We start from the raw sequence: 13,550 nt of genomic DNA on the forward strand, positions 1-13,550 counted from the left end.
ATACAGCCTCATGCTACATAACTAAGCAAATCAAATAATAATAAATAAAATAATAACAATAATAAACTAAATTATTATTGTATCTTAGGCTACATTCACACCTGAGCGTAACGTTTTCGCGCGTTTTTACCACGATTTTACCGCGATTTTCAGGCGTTTTTACAGGCGTTTTTTGTGCAGGCGTTTTTAGATTGAATAGAAACCAATGGAAAACGCCTGTAATCTGCCCAAAAAGAAGCTCATGTACTTTTTTGAGCTTTGGGTGTTTTGCTTACAGCGTCAAAACGCTCAGATGTGAACAGGGGCCATTGAAATGAATAGGATTTGTCTTGTTGGGCGTTTTGAGAGCTGATCCTAGAGCAGAAAAACTCCCCAAAACGCCTACATGTGAACGGAGCCTTAACCACTTGCCGACTGCCTAACGCCGATCTACGTCGGCAGTCAGCCCCTCACAGGCAAAGTGACGTAGGGCTACGTTGCTTGCTTGTGAGGGTCTAGGGAGCGAGCGCGCGCCCCCGGAGGCGCGCTCCCGCGTGGTCACGGACCCCCCCCGCGCGTGTGACCAGCGGACCCGATGTCCGCCGGTCACTCGGTGATCGGCGGGGGAGAGGGAGAATGTCAGGCAGCTTGTGTAAACCACCTGTCATTCTCCTCGCTGTAAAGACACTGATCAAACGGATCTAGTATGTAGATCCGTTGATCAGTGTCCTTACAGCTCAAGCCACAGCCAATCACAGTATAAAGCACGCCCCTAGGGATACACACAGCCCCTCCCTCCCAAATAAAGTTAACCCCTTCACAACCAGTGTATTTTTACAGTAACAGTGCATATGTATAGCACTGATTACTGTAGTAATGTCACTGGTAACCCCAAAAGTGTCACAAATGTCAGTCAAGGGTCCGATCTGTCCGCCCCAATGTCGCAGTACCGCAAAAAAAAAAAATCGCAGATCGCCGCCATTAAGCGTTAAAAAAAAAAACAACAAAAATGACAAAAATCTTTCCCTTTGTTAGTAAACGCGATAACTTTTGCGCAAACCAATCAAAATACGCTTTTTGCGATTTTTTTTACCAAACATATGTAGCATAAAACAAATTGGCCGAAAATTTTAAAAAATTTTGATTTTTACTTTTTTTTTGGGGGGAATTTCATATAAAAAAATGTGAAAAATATTGTTATTTTTGCAAAATTGACGCTCTTTTTTTGTTAATGTGCGTGATCAAAAAATCGCACAGGTGATCAAATACCACCAAAAGAAAGCTCTGTTTGTGGGAAAAAAAGGACGTCAAATTCGTTTAGGTACAGCGTCGCACGACCGTGCAATTGTCCGTTAAAGTCACGCAGTGCCGAATCGCAAAATACCCCCTGGTCAAGAAGGGGGTAAAATCTTCCGGGGCTTAAGTGGTTAAATAGAAAACTCTTTAGCTACATGTTTCCTCTTTTATTTTTCCTTTTATTAAAATAAATTTGATAAAAATAAAGAGAAATCAGATTTTTTTTTATTTTTATTTTTAAAACTCATCCATTTTTATCCACCCTGCCTAAAGGTAGTGTGAATATCTCCCAAACTTGCACAGTTTAGGAGATATTTAGAGTGCATGCAGCTGTTGATGTCACCAGTGCATGCGCTCGGAAGGTTCAGCATTCAGTGCTGGACCTTCAGAGCCGTGTGGCAAACCGCGACTCCCGCACAAATGAGCTGGAGTGACGTCATCACACCCCGGCCATTCAGGTAGTCGGGAAAGGCCACAAACCTGGAAGCCCTCTCAGTGGTGACAGTGCGGGGCTGGGGGACTTCAATTTGAGATAAGTCTCTCCTTATGCATACTAGCACATTATGCTATGCATACTAGCACATTATGCAATTGTCCTGCTGGGGATTTTTTTTATTTTTTTATTTACTTCCACCGCGGTTTACTACCGCTTTAAGCCGGCCATAGATGATGCAATTTTCTTTCCTGCAACCAAGCTTGAAAATCGCTTGATTCCCCCCATCAACACAGTCAGTGTTAATAGGGCAATCCCCTTGGATGGAGCCATTCTGTTCCCCCCAGTGGGAGTCTCTGGCTGGCTTTAGATTAGGGCTCCATGCACACCAGCTTTTTTGAAGCTCCCAGAAGCTGATAGCAATTTTTCTGCTCCTAGAAGCTAAATAATGTTATCCTATGTGTCCATGCACACTACTTTAGGCTATTAGCACTTTTTGAGCTTCAGCATCTAGGTGCAGAAAAAAAAAACAAAAACAAAAAAAAAGACGTTTTCAGACCATTTTTCCAGCAGAAAAAAACACTGAATGCTCCTAAACACTCCTAAATGCTATTAAAATGCTATATAGCAGGATCGTATGATCTCTGCAGTTACTTCGGGGAGAATGACAGACGGCTTTGTTTACATCAGCCGCCTGCCTTTCTCCCTCTCCAGCAGGAGATCGCGAGTGACCGGCGAACATCGGAGCCGCCGGGCACTCACGCGGGGATGGCAGTGACCGAGCGGGGGGCGGGGGCGCGCGCTCGTCCCCTATTGGCTCGCGGGTGATGACGTACCGATACGTCACTTTGCCCAGGGGGGGCTGACCGCCGCAGTATATGTACTTGTGGCAGTCGGCAAGTGGTTATTGCATAGAATGCATTAAGGTGAAAAGCCTTAAAGTGTAAGTCATCCCTAAAAGTAAAATCCCTGCATCTACAGACATCCACAATCTAACACTAACCTAACTATCCCTGTAAAGAAGAAATCAGCATACTTACCTTTTTTAGAAGCCGATCCGATTTCCAGCGGCGGAAGCTCTGCAGAGGACACGGCCGATAACAGCTGTAAAATGGGGAGTGACGTCACCCATAGACTTACTATGGGGCTTCCGTTGTCGGCTGTGTCCTTTGCACCCACCTCCACAGCGAAGCCGCGGCTGACAGCTCAGCGTGGGATCGGGTCGGATCGGCATTCAGAAAAGGTATGTATACTGATTTCTTCTTTACAGGGTTAGATAGATTAGTATTAGATCGTGGATGGCTGTAGATGCAGAGATTTTAGTGTTAGGGTGGACTTATCCTTTAAGGCTTTACAACCACTTTAATGCTTACCAGCGACTGTTGTGCAAGATCCGACCTAAACAATACATTCTATTTAAACCCAATATGGAAGACCAACTCACTACACAGTTCTAGATAGAAGTGTGAAATCAGATTTCTAAGTGAACTGCCAGCTTGTGTTTATCTGGCTACACAAGTGACAATCATATTGTTCAATATTCTTTAGATCTACAAATATGTATTGGTAATTCAAAGGGCCAACCTGATTGTACATCATTTGAATAGATTGTTTAGGTAGGCCCCTGCATTACATAGTCATTTGTAAATCTGAAGAAAGTTATACAATCACAATGTAATGAGTGTAGCCGGATGCCATCAAAGCACAGACTGACAGATGTCATCTGACCACAAGATTTGTCTGCCGACCTGAATGAAGCCAGTCATACACAAATTTTGTAAGCACCAACCAGCTCAACTGAAAAATCAAAGGAGCTGGTTGGAGAATTGTTGGCTGGACAGTGACAGCATCCAATCAGCTGCAGCCGTGGGTGCCAGCGGTGTAAAGGCAATAGCTGGCAGAGAGAGATTTCTCCTTCCACTCTATTAGGACCAGTTCACACCATAGAAACACAGTCCAGATGCGTTCCAGATGCTTTTCTGCATGTGTGTTTTTGATGCATTCCAGTGCATTTGTAATGCAGTCAAGTGCATTTTTCCCCCTCTTTTTTCTTAACCCTAAATAGAGACATGTGTGTTCCAGTGCGTTTTTGATGCATTTAGGTGAGTTGTACAGCGTTCCAGCACAGTTCAGTGCAGATAAAAATGCAGCATGTCCTACTTTTTTCCTGGAGCTGGAACTGCAAGCACTGGTGTGAACTATGCCATTGGAAACCATATACAGTAAACCCCCCTCCACCGCGGGGGTTACGTTCCGGACCCACCCGTGAAAAGTGAAAATCCGCGAAATAGAAAAACCCTATTAAAATACACTGTAGGCATGTTTTTTTTACTGTCACTGTACTTTTAAAAGCATTTCACATATACTTAGTGCCTTAATTTATCGTTCCTTCGGCAGAAAATTTCCAAACTTGTCCTTCGTTTTTTCGGCTCAAAAACACAATCTGATTTACCGATTCGTGTCCATTAACTGGCCGAAAAACGAAAGAACTGTCCAAATGACCGAATTTCGACTGATTTTTCATATAGTGTATGGCCAGAATAAGACTTGGTTCATACTTCTGTGATGCGGGAACCAAAGTGATTCCTGTGCGGGTTCCCGCATCGCATCTCACTTGCAGGCAGTTCACACTGCCCTCTGCAAACCGCTGCAGGTGTCAATGTAAAGGTAATGACCCCCCCAAATCGGTTTGCAGATTGTGGTGCAAACTGTGAAATCGGACAGGATTCATATTGCTTGGGTGTGAACACCCAATGCGATCCAGTTCCAGTACGGACCAAAAAAAGGGTCCGAATGCGATGCAAATTCGCATTGTACAGACATTGCATGGGATCTGCAAAGCAATAGGGCGCAAATCACATGCAATGTCTGCCATTGCTGTAGTGTGAACCCAGGCTAAATGCCTATGTATGCATGGACACATAGGCTAACATACAGGAGCGTTTAGGAACAGGAAAAAAATGCCAGACTCCCCTAAGAGCCAAGTTATAAACATCCAATGTGTATAAGGTCTGCAGTATGAATGGGATAATATAAAAGATTGGGGGGATAAGATAAAAAAATAAAAAAAAAAAACCTATGCAAGTCATGTAAACACCTGTTCCTAGGCTGGCTAGCCAATCTGAATCATTTTGCCAATGCAAACAAAACCCAGACTCACAAGCAGCAATCATAACACAACAGTCAGTTCTAAATATCTCTCAGCATGCTGGAAAATCACTGTAAAAGTTGACAATGTCTTCTAAGTAGACTCATTTTTTATAAACATGCTAAAACAAAGTACTAGCCAACTGTTGTGTTGTGTTATATATTACTTTACATACGGTAACTATATATTTATAACCTCACTCCTGTACAATGTCCAGTCCCCGCTTTGGGAATTGTAGTGGCCCGGTCCTCACACTTTATGAGTGTTATAAACACCAACTTAAAAGGCTGAGCCATGTATTGCACATTCATGGGGGTGATGCTGAATTTTCATATTCACTGATCATAATGTAAAGCTGGTCATATACATTACAATCCTACATCTTAACTTTAAAATGATTCTCAGTAAGTAATTACAGTAAACCAATGACTATATAATCTGATAACACTATATAAAAAGCTGTAAAATGAACGCACACACAGATACAATTCCACAACCTGACACAGAGAACACAATACAAAATGGCCCATTACAACCACGAGACCCCACAGACATCTCTGGCCTAAAGATGGCTATACATTAGTAAAACATTTTTTAAACAAATTTATTTTAAAAACATTTGTTGGATTTTCTTATTACTATTTTGGTCAAATTGATATTTGTTTTTGATTGCAGTTACGAGAAAATTCAAAGGAGCAGGATGGAACATTTCTAGCAGAGTATGTAAGTTATTGTTCGGGAAATTACATTCATTCCAAAATCAAATGTTAAAAAACAAACACAATTTTGACATCTGTACAGTCATCGAATGTACAAAGAATTTTTGTACAAATATTCATTTAAAGATCTAGCAGTATACAGCCAGCCTTGGAATTCATTCACACTCCTGGGATTTAGGTGCACTGTGGTTCAAGTGCATTTTTAAATTCATGCCCATATAGAAACCTTTCTAAACCAGGGTTCCTCCGAAGCTTGCCAGGGTTTCCTTGAGCTGTGACCAATGGTGGACCTTAAATCTCCCACCTTGACTGGCTATTAATGTTGGGGGGCAATTTTCCACTGCCATACAATGCATTGGGGGTCACTTCTGCAATGTAACAGGGTACTTTTCATTGAACCACTAATATAAGTGGACACCTCTCAATGGACCACCAATGTACAAGGGTACACTTTAGTGGATCACCAACGTAAGAGGGCATCTTTCCATGAACCACCAACGTAAGAGGGCATCTTTCCATGGATCACCAACGTAAGAGGGCATCTTTCCATGGATCACCAACGTAAGAGGGCATCTTTCCATGGATCACCAACAAAAGAGGGCATCTTTCCATGGAACACCAACGTAAGAGGGCATCTTTCCATGGATCACCAACAAAAGAGGGCATCTTTCCATGGAACACCAACAAAAGAGGGCATCTTTCCATGGAACACCAACAAAAGAGGGCATCTTTCCATGGAACACCAACGAAAGAGGGCATCTTTCCATGGAACACCAACGTAAGAGGGCATCTTTCAATGGATCACCAAGGTAAGAGGGCATCTCTCCATGGATCACCAACATAAGAGGACATGTTTTTATGGATCACCAATGTAAGAGGGCATCTTTCCATGAACCACCAACGTAAGAGGGCATCTTTCCATGGATCACCAATGTAAGAGGGCATCTTTCCAATGAACCAGTAACGTAAGGGGACATCTTTCCATGGATCACCAATGTAAGAGGGCATCTTTCCATGGTTTACCAACGTAAGAGGACATCTTTCCATGGATTGCCAATGTAAGAGGACATCTTTCCATGGATCACCAATGTAAGAGGGCATCTTTCCATGGTTTGCCAACGTAAGAGGACATCTTTCAATGGATCGCCAACGTAAGAGGGCATCTTTTAATGGATCGCCAATTTTAAGAGGGCATCTTTCAACGGACCACCAATGCAAGAGGGCACTTCTCTACCCGAATGTAACGTAAGGGGACACTACAATTTTTACAGTCCGAATCTCTTTTCTGGCAATTATTTAAGAGAAACTTCACTCTTTTATTTCACTCCAATGCCCACCCCACCCCCGCCTCCATATTTACTCCTGTCCTATATCACAGGAGGCTTTAGGAGCAGGGACACACAGTGGCCAGAGGGCGCACCCGACGACACAGCATACTGGGGGGAGGGGGGGCATGTGCGTGAACTGTAAGTGACAGCTGGCTCCTGATAACACAGGAAGGAAAGGTCTAGAGGTCAGAAGAGACCTGGCTTGTGACAGCAGAATGCTTCAGGGCAATGCTGTATTTTCTGGGCAGGCGAATATGTTTTCTGATAAAAAAAAAAAAAGCCCACAAAACAGGCAAGAGGGGATAGAACCTGGTGGTCTGGGCTGCACTGCAAGACGTGTTTTGTCCCCGTGCGGCCCTCCCCCCGTGGGTGCGTGACTAGAATGCCGCGGCTTTGCGGCCTTCTGGAGCGAGACGCTTCTATCGGGAAACTGGCGCCCTTTTGTGGTGGCCGGTGGGTGTGACAAGCAGTCACTAACGGTGTGTTTCCCCTGCCTGTTTCTCACTGACCGCCCATCTCCTTCCCAGGAAGAGAAGAGACTGAAGTTGTTGCAGGCTTCATCTGGCACCCCTTTGCTTAATGGTAAGTGGACTGGGAATTATTTAAATTATTTTTCATCACCTCCCTGCCATGCCACAGCCGAAGGCCCCTTTCACGCGGGCTGTCGGATCAGGTCCGCCTGAAAAACAGACCTGATCGGACCCTTCAGTCTCCTCTATGGAGCGGCGGATGTCCGCTGACAACCGTCGCCATCCGATCCTGTCCGCCAAAAAAAGACGGATGGTGGTCCTATTATCTATTGGTCTGGCGGGTCGAATGAGATGGCATCGGATGGAAATGGACAGGCAGTGCCCCATAGAGGAGAGTGGGACTGTGTCAGTGTTCGCTCTGCATAGCGGAGTGGTCAGGACCTGTCAACCGCCTGCTCAGCTGGGATAAGTGGAGAAATCCCCGCTGAGCAAGCAGATTCTGCTTAGCGGAGGTGCCCGTATGAAAGGGGCCTAAGGTGGCATGAGTTACTGGATCTCCTATCGCCCCCATCATCCTTCCCTAACTGCCCATCAAGCCAAGTACACACGGCCGAATGCCAGGTAAAATCAGCCTGTTCAATAAAAACTGGCGGCCATTCGGTCCGTGTGTATGGCAGGCGGTCCCACAGAAGCCGGCCATTCGGCATGAGCGAAAAAAAACTGGCTCCTAGATTCTAAGCAAATTTGTAGATGATGTAGAGCACGAGGAGGTGATCCACTCTGGGTGGTATTAGGGTCAATGATCTTGTTTATTCCTGTATCCACAATTTTACTCATTCACACCGGCAGACCATTGACTGTAGATCCAGGTTATCACAGGGGTTCCCTAGAAGCTGAAAACACTTCCTCTGATGTAACAAAGGATGAGAAAGGCCGCTATAGAGCTGAAACTACACCAAAGTTGCCACAAGCAGGGCTTTTTCATTTTTTAAAGATGTGACTGGAGCTAAACCTTAAATAGATGAAATAATCCAACTCCAATACCGGTGTCCACAATCACCCAACAAAAGCAGTGGTTATATTGGATTCTATGCAATCAGTTATTCATTTCTGCTGTCTAGCTGTACACAACCCAATGTGATTGGAGTAACCTGTTGCCCCGTGCGGTTTTATAGAAAGGGAAAATAAATAAAAATTGAGCCCCTAAGTATTCATAGGGGCATAGTACCTAACAAGGTAAATCTGGAATGTCCCTTATGACCCCTGATATCTTTTTTCACTAGTTTCTGAGCCCCAAATATTTTATATATTTAAAATGTATCTAAACCACAAAACAAAAATGTAATATATTTCAGCCCATCAGTCCTAAAATGCAGTGGCTGCATTAGTTTTCTTTTTATTTTCACCTGGTGATCCTGCCAGTAACACACTTCCTGTCCTGTCCTTGGGTGACCCCAAAGAGGGCTCATTCAGAAGGGCGACCAGTCAGAGGAAGCTGTCAGTATTGGGCCAATCAACTGCTGGTGAGGGATTCCCCTCCCACAGCTGCACAAAAAGGGGCGGGGATGCCTGTGACATCACTGACATAATATGGCCACGTATCTGTATTAAAGCTCCACCTAAAAGAGGAAGCTCCGCTTGTTTGCTTCCTCCCCACCTCTGATGGCAAATTTGGCACCTTTAGGTGGGAGCGGGTAACTGTTTAAGACGGGTACCCATGCCCACTTCTGGAAGTTTGGCCCCCCTCCTCCTTTTCCCGCTGCCGGGCAATTCAGAAACTGCAGCGCACTTGGTGCATGCGCAGTGGGAACCGGCTGTGAAGTTGCAAGGCTTAGTTGCCAGTTTCCCTTACAAGGAATGGCAGCGGCAGCTCCTGAGAGCCGATTGAAAAATAAGTTGGGGTGCCATCATTGCTGGACCCTTGGACAGGTAAGTACCCTATAATTAAAAGTCAGCAACTACAGTAGCTGCTGACTTAATTTTTGGAGATGGAGGGGGGGGGGGGTCTTAAATCATATTTATTCACATGACAGGCGAGGGTGACTGGCTCTCAATGGAGTGGGTTCACACAGCTCTGGGGCGGCCGTGGTCCGGATTGCAGAAGGGTCCTGTGCTTCAAAGGGTCCCGTGCTTCAAAGGGTCCTGTGCTTCAAAGGGTCCTGTGCTTCAAAGGGTCCGATTTAGGTGCGAATTTAGGCAAAAATTCAGACCTGATTTGCATCTGAACCGATGAACAGACACACACTGGACCCCAGGCAGGAACCTGCGGCCGCACATATGTGAACCCAGTCTAAAGCAGAACTAAACCTTCTTATCCTTTGCAGCCTCTTAGTCTTGGGTCACAGCAGCAGAAACGCACTACATTCAATTTACCATGGTTTCCTATGGGACGCATTCACATCTATGCGTTTTTGGAAAGGGTCATGGACTTTTTTCCCGGAGTAGGTAGCTTTTTGTGTGTAATAGACTTCAATAGATCCGCACCAAAAACATAAGAGTTGCGTTTTTGATGCGTTTTGCTATTTTTTTTTTTTTGCTTATAGGAAAATATGACAGTTCTGTTCATGTATGGTGGCTTTGATGCGCACTACAAGAACAGAAGGGTCGTATTAACAAAAAAAAAATAAAAGCAACATGCATCAAAAACACACCACAAAAGACGCTGAAAAACGCATCAACCTGCATAGATGTAAACCTAGGCTTAGCTTCTGTTGGATTTGCAGTTGGTATGGAGTTACACTTATGCTCAGTTATGACAACTGCCATTTGATGGCTTGACAGTTGGGGGCACAAGTGACAGTTATTTACTGTGTGTCTTGAATAGTCCTGTTAGAGGAAGTGTTTATAAATGATGGGTTAGTTTCTTCTATGAGTGCTAGTTCACACCAGATGCAGCCCGGTGCGTTTTTCTCTGCATAAAAAATGCATGCACAGTGTTTTCCATGTATTCTAATAGCCCTAGTTCACACCGGTGCAGTCAGTTCCAGGTGCAGAAAAAAAAAAAAAGAACAATGTTTTATTTTTTTAGAACTGTACTGGAACATAGCGAAACATATCAAAAATGCCCCGGAACTGCGTGTTGCGTGAGCTGTAAGCAAAAACTCATCCAGAACGTATCCGGAGTACATTTTTGTGGTGTGAACTGGCCCTAAGGCTTCGTTCACATATAGGCGTTTCAGATTGCGATTCCAAACCACTGCAAGTCGCAGGACGCCCGAGCGATTCCTGTGACTTGAAATGGCATCCCAAACACGGCGCGATTTTGCCGCCCGACGAATCGCACCCAAAAGAAGTACAAGAATCGCTCGGGCGTCCCGCGACCTGCAATTGCTCAAAATCATGGGTAGAATTGCGGCAATTCTGCCCGCGATCCGAAACGCCTGTATGTAAACGGAGCCCTAATCAATGGAAATGATCTAATATGGCCATATTACAGCAATGTTGTCACAAGTATCCCTGCCCCATTGTTTACATACTGCAGCAGAGATGGGAATCCCCTCCTGCAGGTGATTGGCCCAGTACTGACACCTTCCTATGAGGCCCAGTACTGACACCTTCCTATGAGGCCCAGTACTGACACCTTCCTATGAGGCCCAGCTCGCCATAGGTCCAGACCCAAGCTCATCCACACCTTACTCACCATACTGTATATATGGAAGAGCAGAGCGGTCACACAAGGACAGGACTACATAGCACCCCCACTATTCTTATTAACATTGAGCGGAGGGGTTCTGTAGTCCTCAGAGGTAGCCCTTAGGCTCCGTTCACATATAGCCGTTTCGGAGCAGAATTGCCGCGATTCTGCCTGTGATTCCGAACCATTGCAAGTGGCGGGACGCCTGAGAGATTCCCGTGACTTACAATGGCACCCCAAACGTGCCACAATTTTGCCGCAATTGTCACCCGACGAATTGTGGTAAAAATTGAGCAAAGAATCGCGGGATGTGCAAAGGGATTACAAGAAAGTTCGGGCGTCCCGCAGCTTGTAATGGTTCGGAATCCCGGAAATTCTGCCCGTGATCCGAAACGCCTATATGTGAATGGAGCCTTAGTACAGGCACAGCGCCCAGGAACGTTTTGAGCTAATAACATTTCAGGATCATATTTATTTTACTCATCGAACAAAACCATGGTATATTAATCCAGGTAGACAGAACGATCGGCCACAAAAAAAAAAAAAATCAATCAATCTGGAAAGGGAATTTGAATTATCCAGAACAATCATTTCCATCTGTAGAGATCCCGGGGGCCGACACCTGCGGGGCCCATCGTCACAGCTAATGTAAATAAACCGTCCGCCATCAGAACATATGGCGACCTCAATGATCGCACACCAATCACCCGTCCAGAGGAGGACGCCACGGATCAATGGAATCAAACCGCACAGGCGCACAACGCTCCCAATAATGTGCAATCAACACACCAATATATATATATATATATATATATATATATACACACACATACAGTATATACACATAGTGACAGATAAAAAAAAAATATATATATATATTAGTGTTGTGTGTATGTATAATATATATATATTTTTTTTTTTTTTTATCTGTCACTATGTGTATATACTGTATGTGTGTGCAAATCTATGTATATATATATATATATATATATATATAATGTAAATCTATGTGTATATATATATATATCTATATCCCCTCTCCTGTGTAGGATGTCCCTGGGATGAGGTGTGGTGCAGACAGTGACAGGTCCTCCATACACACAGCAATCTATACAATGCAGTCAGCATGGTCCCCCCTCCCATCCACGTCTCCCTCCTCACCTGGACTCGCAGCCCCCAGCCGGAGGAGAAGGAGGAGCAGCACCCAGCAGCACAGTGCGGCCCCCGTAGGGATCCCCGATCTCCGCGATCCCCCCATAGCTCAGGTTGATCCGGGGAGAGGCTGCATCGCGTTCCCCCAGCTCCGAGCAATCACTGACAGCGCAGACAGGGATGCGCGCGACCACAGGAGGTGGCGCGCGCCTGCAGGGGAGAGGGGCGCGCACGGGGCGGGGGAGCGGTGTGGCGTCGGGAGCGCGCGCCCCTGTGTGTGTACAGGGTGATGTCAGTGGCTGATAATCACACACACACCTCACTCACTGATGGAGGGTTATTATGTGATGGTGTACAATTATATCATCCCCTCACAAGACACAGAGATAGAGAATGAATTCACTTCTTCTGGGTTCATTATCTTATCACGTGATAATTGAAATAAAATAATACGTTTTTACTGAACTATATCACACAGGTAGTATGAAACTAGCAATGTGTGGTGTAATAAACAGATCACAAGGAAAGATAACAACTCATTGTGTACAATAGGGATCATGGGAGAAAATTAAATTTATGAGGTAAAATAATTTATGGTGTAAAATCGGAATCAATATATAATTATTCATGAGATAACGATTCATGGTGTAAAGCCCAGCTGTCCCATAGGCCGCATTCGGCCCCTTGGCACTTTTTGCAGGGCCCCTGCAGACATTACTCTGTGTCCCCCTAATACCGATACCCTTGGTTCACACATATGCAGGCCGAGAAACGTGTGCTAATGGCACCCAAACTGCTCTTTTGCAGACTTGGAGGTGCTATTCATTCTTAATCACACCCCCATGCATTGCAAAACATGGCACGTTTGTGGGTGCAGGGAAACCACATGGTGCCAAAGCACCATGCAGCTCCATATGGGCACATTTTTAAGGCCAGTTGCACACAGGGGTAATACTGTATCACACAGGTATGGAACCTAACAATGTGTGGTGTAAGATAAAAAAACAGATCACAAGGAAAAAAAAACAATTAACTGTGTACAATATTGTGAATAATATGACCATGGGGGAATAGTTCTGAAAAAAATGTAAATTTATGAGGTAAAATAATTTAAGGTGTAAAATAAGGAATCATTATTTGATTATTCATGATATAAAATAACGATTCATGGTGTAAAACCTCGATTCCCAATCTGCGTCCCACAGGCCGCATGCAGCCCCTTGGGACTTTTTGTAGGGCCCTTGCAGACATTACTCTGTGTCCCCCTAATACCCTTGGTTCACACATATGCAGGTCGGGGAACGCACCCAAACCGCTCTTTTGCAGACTCATGGAGGTGCTATTCATTCATAATGACACCCTCACATTGTAAAACATGGCACGTTTTTGGT

General features: G+C 44.8%; 1 protein-coding gene across 1 annotated transcript in view; it reads right to left on the reverse strand.

Moving 5' to 3' along the window:
- The window catches only part of NPDC1 (neural proliferation, differentiation and control 1), a 225,501-nt gene extending 213,148 nt beyond the window's left edge, over positions 1-12,353 (reverse strand). Inside the window, exon 1 of the mRNA XM_082262847.1 lies at positions 12,169-12,353. Coding sequence (XP_082118973.1) covers positions 12,169-12,265 — 97 coding nt within the window. The 5' untranslated portion in view covers positions 12,266-12,353. The remainder of the gene's footprint in view (positions 1-12,168) is intronic.
- Positions 12,354-13,550: the final 1,197 nt, after the last annotated feature.

This window comes from Pelophylax lessonae (genome assembly GCF_965119305.1).
Source record: "Pelophylax lessonae genome assembly, chromosome: 7".
Classification (NCBI taxonomy): domain Eukaryota; kingdom Metazoa; phylum Chordata; class Amphibia; order Anura; family Ranidae; genus Pelophylax; species Pelophylax lessonae.